At 36.1% G+C, this 13,685-nt stretch overlaps 1 protein-coding gene across 3 annotated transcripts in view; it reads right to left on the reverse strand.

Moving 5' to 3' along the window:
* Nucleotides 1-13,685, reverse strand: part of IFT74 (intraflagellar transport 74) — an 80,830-nt gene that overhangs the window by 20,524 nt on the left and 46,621 nt on the right. For all 3 annotated transcript variants that reach the window (XM_033123038.1, XM_033123037.1, XM_033123036.1), the window contains exons 11-13: nt 12,069-12,212; nt 10,242-10,282; nt 8,202-8,281 (exon numbers count right to left, since the gene is read on the reverse strand). In XM_033123038.1, coding sequence (XP_032978929.1) covers nt 8,202-8,281; nt 10,242-10,282; nt 12,069-12,212 — 265 coding nt within the window. The remainder of the gene's footprint in view (nt 1-8,201; nt 8,282-10,241; nt 10,283-12,068; nt 12,213-13,685) is intronic.

Consider the following 13,685-nt stretch of genomic DNA (forward strand, 5'->3'; position numbering starts at 1 on the left):
AGAAAGCAAATAAAGTTAGAGAGGTGGGGCAAGAATAAACTCCAAAGGACTTTTACACATCCGGGTTCTTTCCTTTCCAGCACGTGGGGTCCTTCTGAGGGAAGCTACGTCTCCCAGTACTTCCGAGTGTTACTTATGTAGCATGGCTTCATTCTCTTTATCATTCTGTTCATTCTACTGAGTGCCAGTTCATCTTTATCCCTTTATCCTTTTATCTGTTTTAAAGTATGATGCCACAGAACTTAAGGTCTGATTCCGAGGAGACCATCACTTCCATAGTCTATATATTCATCTTTTTGATAATGCAAGCTAGGTTTGTACCTGTTCTGGAGGCTATATCACATTAATTCATAGTGAGCTGTTATCTAAACCCCCTCTAACACTTTCACATATTCTTAGTAAGTCAGGACACTTTCTTCTCTCCCGCTCCTGCTTCAATTTTCATTAATTTTGGGGTCCTATTAAATTTCACTCTTTTACATTCAGTTTCTCTCCCCCTACCACCTACTTTTCACATATCATTACAGAAGTAATAAACTAGTTTATTAACTACTGGTATATTAAAATGAGTACATATAAGATTAATGTTTTAAACTAACTTTTGTCTAGGCTTAATCCAACCTACCAATCATACATTCTCTGCAAAATGTTTTAAATTTTTTCAAGATCTGATCATTCTATTTCTATACACACTGGAGGCACTTTAAAAAGATATAATAATTCTCTAAATATGTAAAAGTTAAATTATTGCTAAAAGCCTCATAATTCCTAAAGAAAAGAGAAAGGACTATGCAGAAGTTTGTTTCAACAGAGTAATGTCAAGAATACCAGATGGTATAATGAGTAGTCCTTGACATGCACTAAACACAACATACAGTATTACTTCCTAGTGCAGTGGTTATCGAGCTGTGGCATGCATTTGCACCATTGGGACAGTTTGCTGAGACACAAATTGCTGAGACCTATCCCCAGGATTTCAACATTTAGTAGGTCTGGGGTGGAGCCCAACAATTTTTATTTCTAATAAGTTTCAGATGGTGCTGATACACCTGGTCTGGAGATAATACCATCGTTCTAATGAAAGATATAAAGTGTAGTGTAACCAATCTCCAAATTAAATAAGCAATGATTCATTCTTCCTCATAGAATGCATATTGAGAAACTATGGAATAGCAACATATATACACCATTTGAAATCTCAGATACCAGAAGATAAACCACATTGAAATTAAGTAGATTATTTTGTATATCCTGGAGGAAATGCTAATGGAAAAATACTTCCCAAAATATGTTTTGGGAAAATTGCTGGAAAGTTATTCAAGTTTTAGTTTATAAATTAATAGCATTAATAACAACAATTGATAACATTTATGTACACTTTTTAAAATACATGCTATTCCGAGTCTCTCTCTCTCTCTCTCTCTCTCTCTTTCTCTCCATTCATCTAATTCTCACAATAACCCTAAGAGGTAGGTAGGTACTGTTATTATCTCCATTGTAAAGATGAGGAAACTAAGGTACAGAAAGGTCAAGTAGCAATTCTAAGATCAGTCAGTAAAATATCACAGCCCAGATTTGAATCCAGGCATTCTGGTTGCAGAACCTGTGCTCTAAACAAAATTATTCTGTCTTTATAAATTCTACTGTATCTGACATAACCAAAGAATGAAAGCTTCTAACTTAGGCCCTGGAACTCTGAGTATGAAGAAGTATCCTACAGACAAACCAATGAAAAGTGTTATGTTTTATAGTTTTACTACTCTTGATAGAAACATATAAATTATGGAGTAAATTGCAGAGTTTAGGTCAGTAACCCAATGATCCTATAGCACATTACGTATACTTCTATTATGATACATATTTATCATATTGTAGCAGTTAGATATTTAGAAAATTATGATATGTTGTATTAATAATCACGATATTCGGTTTTACAACTTAATCTTTAGGAAGATACTGTAGTCTTAAGATTGAAGGAATAATTTGTAGTAAGCAATAACGCCCAAAAGTCTTGGGGAGGTATATGATTATATTTTGTTAACTGTATTCATCAAACTTAGTCTGTGTACGTAGACATCCAGAAAATTAGCCCCACCTTGTGGATTATGGTAGTACTACAAATTCAGGCCTTTGAGAACAGTGAATTGTCAGGAAAGTACGTATTACCTTGACTGGAAAAAACTAAAACTGTTAACAACGAGCACTGGTAAGGAAACACTCTCATATACTGTTGTTGGTACAACCTTTTCTAGAAAGAAATTTGCAAAAACAACCAAAATTGTGAACATAAGTGACATTCTATTCAAAATTTCACTTCTAGAATTAAAAAAAAATTTTTTTTCAATTGCAGTTGACAAACAGTATTATATTAGTTTCAAGTATACAATCTAGGTATTAGACATTTATATAACTTAAGAAATGATCACCCCAGTAAGTCCAGTATGCATCGGACACCGTACATAGTTATTACAATATTTTTTACTATACTCCCTATGCTGTACTTTACATCTCTATGACTGTTTTTATAACTGTCAATTTGCACATCTTATTTATCCATTAGAAATACAGACATTAACAAACATGTAGGCTGCAAGGTTGTTTACTGCAGCACTGCTCTTGGTAGTGAAAAATTAGAAACAACCTAAATGTCAACGTGGATACAGCAAATACTATATAACAACAATAACAACAATGGCAGCAGCTAATAGTTGTTGCAAGTGCTTAATATGTGCAGGCACCTTTCTTAGTCTGGCTTTAAAACCCTGACCACTATACTATACTTTTTAGAATGAAGTACATACATCCTCATATGGAAGAATGTACATGATATATAATTAAGTGAAAAGACTCAGTTCAGAGGAACTATTATACATATATTTCAAAAATACATGCTTGCAGATATATAGAAAAAAGTCTAAAAGGCTAAACATCAAACTGTAAACAATGATTACCTCTGAAGATTGTGGTGAGTCTGAGAAGAAAGAAGACGACTTTTTACTTTACATACTTTGTACTGCTTAAATGTTTCACGTTAAGTACATACCAGATTGATATATAAAAAGCACACAACTTAAAAAGTGAATTAATCAGAGTCTTCAAAAGTTGTTAAAAATTTTAAAAAGCAGGAAGGGTCAACCTACATGCTGAGGCTAATTGTACTGTTAATGAAAGCACATGAGAATAGTCATTTGAGGTTAAAACACACACATACAAAAGGAAGTACATTCAAGGTGATTAAAACTAGAAATTCTGGGTAAGTGAAGTTTATTAACTGGTAATTTCTTGATAAAGATCATAGGTTGAACATGCACATCTAATGTAATTCCAATTTCAATCCCCCCATGTCACCCATCCAAAACTCCACTAAAACTATAGTAAGAAGAACTTTTAAAGGTAAAACTCAGCAATGAGGAATATAGAAGAGGAAACAACAGTAATCAAGTTTTTGAAGCTGGAAGCAGATGGACAAGTGGTAGAAATCCTAAACCTAAGCCAGCATTATTGGATAAAGCTGAGAATCAACCCACCTTCAAAAGGCTCTCAGGAATGTTGCATAGATGACTGATCACTGATTATGTGCTCTTACCCCATGAATGGCTTTGTCATATCTTAAAATAATAACACTGTTCTCTTTAGAATTTAACATAAAATAGTGAAAGTAAGTAAGGGCCTGATTTGAGTTCAGTGGACCAAGAAACATTTACTTTGAGAGACCTTTCAATGAGATATATAAACTCTCAACTATTAATTTGTGGTGAGAATAAAAACTTTCTTAGTCAACAATTACCTTCTTAAAAACAAATTACTCGGCTATATAAATAAGTAAACCTTGAGGTAAAAGGATTCTCGTTAAAAATGATGTCCTGTGTTGAGTGAGAATATAGGCTATTATCTATTTTTTATTGTCTTCTTTACCCAGAGGAACAATGCTTTTTCTATTACTTTCCCTTTCTCATACAGAAGCAGCATTTTAAAAAGCAACAATTAAGCAAATATTGAATGGTTGGCAGTTCAGTTGAGAAAGGAGAAATCAGGGTGGGTTTGGGCTTTTCTGAAAAGCAGCATGGCATCTGCTAATAATGCTCTGCTTTAATAAAGATGTAGTTTGTAGAAAAATTCTGACCATATAACAACTTTCAACGGAGTGATTTCTCATTGCTTCCAGTTAGCAAAAATAATAACAACTCCTTCCCCATGAAAATAAGCGCAGTATACACATTTAAACCTAAATATTTTTAGGACCCATATAACAAAATTACTTGATGCATCAATAGAGTAAAACTACTATATGGGTGAAGCCTAGCAAATATGTAACATGATAGAATCAAATCCCCAGGAGTTTAAAAAAAAAGGTAATAATCTTATTACAACAAATATTTTCTGTTATGAGATTATTTTATTTTTTTAAATTACGATACAAAAACTAAGTAAAGATCTGAGAGCGAAGAAGCTCATCTAGAATTGGTCAAAAGTTTAACTGTACTATGAGGATTTTTTTCTGTTTTACTCCAGATTGTCACAGAAACTGAAAACGCAGCATCAAGGAACGATGAATCTTTTCATAGACTAGTCAAATAACAGTTATCTGATTTTATTTAGTTAACTTTGAGACATAACTGCTCAGTGTAACTTTTGTAAATTACAACTTTAAAGACTTATTAAAATGAATAAATATAATGCACTTGAGGAAGTTATTAGATTACAAGGCCACCATTAATACCGAGCAGAGAATATAACTGTACCTTACCCAGTATCTAAGGATGTCTTTGAAATTAGAATGAATTATGCAAACCGTTTTAAAGTATATTTGAAAACTGAAAGGTTGGAGCAACTACTAACAAAGTCAGACATGTATAAACATCATTTATGGTATCATGCTATTTCGCCAGAACTCCTACAAGGCAAAAGGTAGCCCAGCTGGACTATACATAGGTGCCATAAATGGAAGAAGTCAGGTGGCATCTAAGAAATTAATAAAATGGCCAGAGGCAATAAAACTAGAGGCAGAGATACGTATGGACCAGAAAGTCAAAATATTAGGTTGGAGCAAAAGTAATTGTGGTTTAACAGGTTAAAAATAATTGCAAAAACTGCCATTACGTTTGCATCAACCTAATAAATTAATTATCCTTCTCCACATCTTCAGGAGTAGATTACCCACAATTTTGAGTCGAGGACCTCTGAGGATGCAGATGTCAACAAGAAGCCACTACTTTACCTGGAAATCATCAATCCAAGGTAGGAATCCTCTACAAAGTGATGAAACCTTTGCTCACTAATCAAGCTCTCTGGATAAGAGCGCATACGTACATTCAACATAAAGGGCCCAAGTGACTAGAGCCCAACTTTCACTTCAGTTCATTCAACAACTCTTTCCCTGTTTAGTTCACTCCACAAATATGTATTGAGTGTTTATTTTCCCAGACAGTATGTTGATGAAAGAGGTTACCAAAGTGAGTAAGAGACAGCCCCTGTAGAGGACTTACAGCCTAACGGGAGAGACAAGCAGCTGAGTAGAGACGCTAACATAATGTGGTCCATGCAGTGATGCATTCATGCACAATGTGCGCTGATAATGGAGGAGGCACTCACAGAGCCCAGCCCAGAAACAGGATGGGGAGGGAAGTCAGGGTTATTAGGCTGGATAAAGGATATCTAAGCTAGATCCTAAAAGATAGGAAGTTAGTAATGTAAGTAACGCAAGAACATTCAAGACAAGGGAACAGATAGCAGGAGCAAAGGACTGAGTAGGAAACAGTCTGATGTACGGTAAAAGGGGTGAGGTGTGCGGTACCACAAGTACATTGTAATTATTAAAATGTAAGGAGAGAGATGATGAAGGGTGGGGGAGGAGTCTGACAACGTATAGGCCACAATGTAGAGGGACTAGAATGACATGCACAAATTCTTAAATTTCATCCTATAGGTCATGGGGAACTAAGAGGGGCAAGACTGAGGTGCGGAGACCAGTTAGGAGGCTACTGCAAAAGTTCAGGCAAGAAATAATAAGGCTCTAAACTAACCAGGAACCTTCTAATAGGTGACCTTCTAAAACCCCCTTTGCTGTTGTACCAATAATACAGGACGATTACAGGGTAGCAGAAGAATAAAAAACGAATGCATTGATATATTTTATATATATATATACATATATATATATGTGTATACATACATATTTGTATATCACATATATTTTATATACGGGACATGCCAAAAAAATGTATACAAGTAGACACTTTGGTCAACGTTGCTCAAGCAGTAGTTCACCGTAATCAGAAGTGTCTGGACACTGATGGTAACCACTTTGAGCACCTCTTGTAATTGCAGAAGTCAAATGTGACTTGTATTCATTTTTCGTTATCGGTATATATTGAATATTACCATTTAAATAGCTTTTGCCTTTCTTAAAATATGTATACATGTTTTTGGCACCCCTGGTATACTTACATACAAATGTTTTTTGCTACTATTACATTATAGATCGTCTTTTTCTACATTAATCAAAAAGGACAAAGAAGGTTACAAAACAAAAATGAAAATGGAAGCTCAAATTCAAAGCATTCCATTTATCTTAGAACTAGCAATTAATAATAAATTGTTACCTCCATAATGAGTTATTTTACTGGAAAAATCAATTTAATGTTGCTAGAAATTTAAATTTAGAAAGAGGAAAATTATTTAAAATGTATCCTCTAAAGTATCTAAAATCAAGAACATTATCAAATTTCTTAGAATAATTTAAGATATCAATAAAGAAAATCTAGAATACTAAATCTACATAAATTAAAAGCAATAAAATAATTTAATAAAGGAAATGACATGATCATAGTCTTAACAATTTATTGTAAATGTAACTTGCATGTATACCATTTAATATTCACAAACCTTAGCAAGGTAAGACCATTATATTCATTTTGCAGATGAGAAAATGAAAGCTCAGGTAAGTTTACTTCCCTAATAACTGGGCTTTAAAGTTTGTCTGCCTTATGATGCCTCATTTATATAAATAAATAAATTAAAACTATGTAATAAATATAAATAAAACTATGTAAGCATTTCATAAGAATAATTTTAGTTTACAAATGCAGAACTTCGTATCAGAAAGCCAAGATTAGGCTTGGGCAACAGAATGAAAACTTCACGGTGAAAGAGAACTTGATTTAATTATAGACTTGACCCCTTTACTAGCTGTGGGAATTTGAGTAACTTCTCTGAGCTTCAACAAGTACGAGTATAAAAGGGTTTACAGGCTCCAAAGGTTCTTGCAAAGATCAGGCAAATAATCAATAGTAGCTAAAGTTATTATTCATAAATCAAGAAAATGTATAAATAAAACTAATATATTGCATTTAAAAGTCAAGTAAAAAAACAGGAGTAGCGCATGCTGTTTCCCTGCTAGCAGTGTTTCTTCAGCCATAACAGGTACACATACGAGTACACATGCAGACTGTTTACAATACCATACCTAACTCAAAGAATATGTATTATCAATTGTTGATAATCCAACAGCATATTAACTGGTTTGCAATTAACCTGTGATTAAAGTGCCACGAGATTCCCACCCTTCTCTATTTCATTAGAGAGAAGCTGGTTAGGAAACTGTAATACCCAAACTCTTCCCCCGACCACACTTAACTCACAAATCCCCAAGACAGAGTTCCTACCGCTGTAGAACCCAGGCTTCCCCAAGTGTTCTGGTTCCTGCCTTGGCTCTTCAAATCTCACTGCTAGGAAGAGTTGGGAGAGGACCAGAAAAATCAGTACTTGCTACCACTGGGCCCTCTAGAAAATTATTTCTTTCTGGGTTATTTGTGATATTTGTGACATGATCCTCCCCCCTCTCCCCAACTCTACTAGTTACTCCAGTTAATTAATAATTGACCATACTTAGGAAGTATAATTTCGAAATTGCTAACAACTTGAAATCATTTTACTTTATTTTTAAAAAATTGCTTTGCCAAATAAATTCTTATCATTATATAATCATTTTAAGTTATTTCAAGTTTTTCAATCAGCTTAAATAATTTACTATTAATTGTAATATTTAGTACTATAATACTTTGGTATTTTAGTAAAGTTAGTGATATCATAAAGAATTAAATACTAAATCCAAGGTAAATAGTCACTGAGGCCAAAATTAATACTGTATCAATACTGTTATATAACTGTTAATATACCAATAAAAATACCAGCAAAATTACCTTGGTGTTCTTCTAAATCCATGTCAAGTTGCCTTATTTCTTCATTAAATTGATTTATTTTTTCTTTTAAATCTGTCAACCTGTTGAAAATATTACTTTACAAATTTATGACAGATAACACAGGTATTGAATAAAAACATTTAATGATGAGGTTAAGAAATCTTAAATCTTTTCTAAGCTACCTAAACAATATCTAGAAATAACATGCCCTATTCTGAGGATAATACTACAGGTCTAGAAAGATCTAAAAATCTTTTCTAGGTCCTTTTACATGATTCACATTTCGAATGCAAGTATGTTCTGAACATGTTAGGTTGCCTGACTTCAAAAGCAGACTTTCCCAGTCTTCTTTTGAGCTTTACTTACATTAAAAAAGTGAAAAATCTTTAGACAATTTTAGAAAAAATCTTTCTTTCTGTAGGTTTGTATAAACTGAACTAAGTTGGTAAATCAGTATCAAAAAATTAGAAAATTTATCATTGATAGAAGATTATATGGGTTACCATTCTAGCAAAAAGCAGTTGTACTTACTACAAAGCTACAGTAATCAAGACAGTGTGGCACTGGAATTAGATATATATAGCAATGGAATAGAACTGTGAGTCCAGAAAAAAGACCCTGTAGCTACATATAATTGATTTTTTGACAAAGGTGCAAGACAACTAAATGGAAAAATAATATTAAATAATATTTGTTGAAAGAATATTTCAACAAATGGTGTTGGGACAACTGGATATACACAAGTAAAATAATGTAACTGGACTCCTACCTTATACCATATACAAAAGACAACTCAAAATGGATCATAGATATAGATGTAAGAGCTAAACTAAAACTCTTAGAATAAAACATAGGCATGAATCTCCGTGACTTTGGATTAGGTGCTGGTTTCTTAGATATAACACCAAAAGCACAAGCAACAAAAGAAAAAAGTAGATAAATGGCATCATCACAATTTAAAACTTTTATGCTTCAAAGGACACCATTAAGAGAGTGAAAAGACCACCCACAGATTGCAAATCATTTATCTGGTAAGAGACTCATATCCAGAATACATGAAGAACTCTTATAATTCAGTGATAAAAAGATAAATAACACAATCAAAAAATGGACAAAGCATCTGAACAGACATTTCTCCAAAGATAATATACATATAGCCAATAAATATAAGAGAAGAAGCTCAATATCATTAGTCACCAGGGAAATGCAATCAAAACCATGAGATACTGCTTCACACCTGCCCAGTATAGCGAAGAAAGACAGATAGTAATAAATGATGGTGAAGATATGGAGCAATGGGAACTCTCGTACACTGCTGGTAGAAATGTAAAATGGTGCAACTGCTTTGGAAAATAGTCTGGCAATTCCTCAAACAGTTAAATATAGAGTTACTATATAAGCCATCAATTCTACTCCTAGGTATATACCCAAGAGAAGTAAAAACATATGTCCACACAAAAACTTGTACATGAATATCATACCAGCATTATCCATCATAGCAAAAAAAATGGAAACAATCTAAATGTCCACCAATGGATGAACAGATAAATATGACATATCCACATAATGGAATATTAGTTGGCAATAAAATGAAATACTGATACATTCTACAACACACATGAACTTTGAAAAGTTCAAGACTCCAGCCATATATGACCACATGTTATATGACTGCATTTATATGAAATGTCCAGGATAGGCCAATCCACAGAGACAGAACACAAGAGTGGCTATCTAGGGCTGGGGTGGGGGGATGAAAGCGGTGATGGTTAAAAGGTGAGGGGGATAAGGGTGGGGGGGGGGTGACTGAACTGACCTAAAACTGACTGAGGTGAGAGTTGCACAACTCTGAATGTACTAAAAATCTCTGAACTGCGCACTTTAAATATGTGAATTGTATGGTATGTGGTTGAAAATAAGATTGACTGTGGCATCCATATTATCAATGTGAACCACTGAAAACTTACTGTAACAATATGCACCTCTGGTACATTTACAAGGAGAAAAGGATGTAAAACATCCTAGTATAAATGTACTTACTGTCGCTCCATGCTGGCTATTTCCTGATTATCTTCTTTAACCTATAAAGACATAAAAAGAAAATAGTATTGAAGAATTACTCATTGTTAGGCTATCTTAAAGAGAAATTCCTTCAAGGTATGTTATACTAAAATGTCAAATATCACCTCTGTCTTGAAACTTCTTAAAATTCAACCTTTAAGTTAAAAGGAATATAACTAAAGAATTATTCACAAATTTTTCTTTCTTCCTCAAAGAAAGGATGGTGACTGATATTTCCATACCAACCCACAAGGCCCCATGAGGTTAACACATCTTGAGGCCTGAATCAATTTACATAAATATCTGTGATTTCTGAGACTGTCTCTACCCTGTGGCCCCAAGCCCAACACACAAAGTAGGGTTAACAGATTTAGCAATCCTGTTACATCTGATGTTACATCTGAATTTCAGATAAATAATAAATAACCTTTAAGGTACGTATAGACCATGGAATATTTGAAATATACTTATCCTTATTTATTTATTTATTTATTTTTTTAAAGATTTTATTGGGGAAGGAGAACAGGACTTTATTGGGAACAGGACTTTTTCCAAGTCAAGTTGTTGTCCTTTCAATCTTAGTTGTGGAGGGCGCAGCTCAGCTGTAGGTCCAGTTGCTGTTGTTAGTTGCAGGGGGCGCAGCCCACCATCCCTTGGAGGGAGTCGAACTGGCAACCTTGTGGTTGAGAGGATGCACTCCAACTAACTGAACCATCCGAGAGCTCAGCGGCAGCTCAGCTCAAGGTGCTGTGTTCAATCTTAGTTGCAGGAGGCGCAGCCCACCATTCCTTGCGGGAGTCGACGAATCGAACTGGCAACCTTGTGGTTGAGAGCCCACTGGCCCATGTGGGAATCGAACCAGCAGCCTTTGGAGTTAGGCGCATGGAGCTCCAACCGCCTGAGCCACCAGGCTGGCCCACTTTTCCTTACATTTACATGCTTATTCTAAAAAATAATTCTCCGCTTATCTGAAATTTAAGTTTAACTAGTCGTTCTGTATTGTATCTGGCAATCCTGTTCCAAGATCACTCCTCCCCTGCCTCCAATGATCTCTTTCCAAGGAACTTCAGAGATTCTAGATTTTAATACCTTTCTGGAATGATCCTAATACTTAAATATCTCATTACTTGATCCCTAAGTTTCTTCCAAACACACTGGTTTCAATCTAAGACCACAAAAATCTAATTTGTAGGCTCTTGACTAGAGCTGTTTCAAATATACACATGTAGTTCTCCTAAGGGCCCTATAGTTATGGAGTCTCAGCATAAATAATAGGCTAATTACAATTTAGTACTAAATAAAAGCCAGCCTTGGGGTTTTAAGAAAGCTACTGAATACATATGACATGATCTTGTGACATGTTGTGACTTCATAGGACATTTTAATTCCATTCACTTCATTAAAGCACTGAAAATAACAACCACAAAAAAAAGCATTAGCCTTGGGGCACTTCATTTTCTAAAGCCCAAAACAAATAATAGAACAGATCTTTAGTAAGATTATCTAATTATTTACTGACCAATAAAGAAGAGCTTCAAGCTTTCCTTATAAGAATCCAAACCATGAAAAAAAATGGCCAAAATATGCATGAAGACCATATAAAATTAAGATTTATGTCAAAAAAGTTTGTGAGAAATCACTTTTACCTAGACTTTCTTGGTCGAGTAGTTCATATCAATTTAGGTGAAGCTCACTTCTCAGTTTTTTAAGACAATAAACTTAATGATTTCTTCTCTATTTATATGCCTTACATAAAGCATTTACCAAATCCTGACATATTAAAATGAGCATGTTTGTTTTTGCTACCTGCTTAAGCAATCTCTCTCTCTCTTCCATTGGAGAGCACACACTTTTATCTTCTGCAGTCATTTGATCTCGATGGGACTCTAACTCATCAAGTTTTTCATACAGCAATACAGCCTCCTGCTTTACCTGGGAGTGTGCTATTTCCTAAACGGAACAAAAAAAGGAAAAATTTATTATTTTATCAAAAATTATTTTCAAATAAGAATATTTGAAAATATGTATTTTCAAACAAATATTCCTAAGAATAAGGACAAATTTAAACCACCATCATCTTTAAATAACACTCTTAAGTATTACAGTATTCAATAATGCTATGAAGCACATTTCTAAACTGGAAGAATAAAAATAAATCTCTATACTTTCATAAGCTATTTTCACTCTAAGAGTCACAAGAAGATGGTACCTTTTATTTTATTTTCTAAATATAACACCTGAAAAAAGATAAGGGCAATGGGGAGATAATAGAGTCACAATGTATATACAACTTAAACCGCAATATCCAATTCAAAGACCAAAGAACTGATCTCTGGAGGGAAAATATTTTCCCCTGAACAGGTCATATATATGGTTTCCCACAATGTTATCGGTTGAATTGTATTCCCCAAGAAGATATACTGAAGCCCTCATCTCCAGTACTTGTGAATTTGAACAAGTTTGGAAATGGCGTTTTTGCAGATTTAGTCAAGTTAAGATGAGGTCATTAGGGTGGACCTTAATCCAGTATGACTAGTGTCCTTAAAGGAAGACGAAAGGTACAGGCAGAGACACATAAAGAGAATGCCGGAGGACGTCATAGGAATGGCGGCAGCAGGGCGCACTTTCTGAGTTCTCCTCCGGATCTTGTTGCAAACGGGAACTATAACCCATCGAGGAAATTTTCGCTCACCACACAATATAGTGGAGAGATTCGTGGATTGCTTGAAGCTAAGAAATTCTTGGGGGTAAGCTAACTGGACGGAGCAAGGAGAGGAGGAGGAGAAACGGCGTGGGAGCGCCCGGCCGGCAGCGGCGGGAGAGCCCAGCCCCCAGCGGAGCCTCAGCTGGCGGGGGCGAAAACCGAAAACCACGGAGCCGGGCAGGCGCGGGATCCCAGGCGGAACGGAGAGCGCAGAGACCGGGGGTAGGCCCTTTCCCTGCTCCCACGGCTGATTTCTCCCGCCGGGAAGGCGGCGCGCCCTGCGGCGGTCGGGGGCGCAGTCTCCATACCTGGGCCCCTCCCCCCCCTGCTCTCCCAATCCTACCCCGCCCTTCCAGAGACTGGGACTGGAAACCGCGGTGCAGCCCCGCGGTGCCGGGCGCGCACAGGCAGAGCGGAGAGCGCAGAGACCGGGAGGCGGCTCTTTCCCTGCGTCCCGCGGCTGATTTCTCCAGCCGGGAAGGCGGCGCGCCCTGCGGCGGTCGGGGGCGCAGTCTCCATACCTGGGCCCCTCCCCCCAGCCCTGCTCTCCCAATCCTACCCCGCCCTTCCAGAGACTTAAACCGGCCCCTGAACCGAGAAGTGGTATCAAAAGCTCACGCTTTGGGAAGCCTGACGGGCAGCCCTGACCCAGGCAGTCTGGGCAGTGTGCGTGATTTTGGCTGCGCTAGGAGAGAAGAGACGCCTCCACCCCCAGCCAC

Source organism: Rhinolophus ferrumequinum, chromosome 12 (genome assembly GCF_004115265.2).
Source record: "Rhinolophus ferrumequinum isolate MPI-CBG mRhiFer1 chromosome 12, mRhiFer1_v1.p, whole genome shotgun sequence".
Taxonomy (NCBI): Eukaryota; Metazoa; Chordata; class Mammalia; order Chiroptera; family Rhinolophidae; genus Rhinolophus; species Rhinolophus ferrumequinum.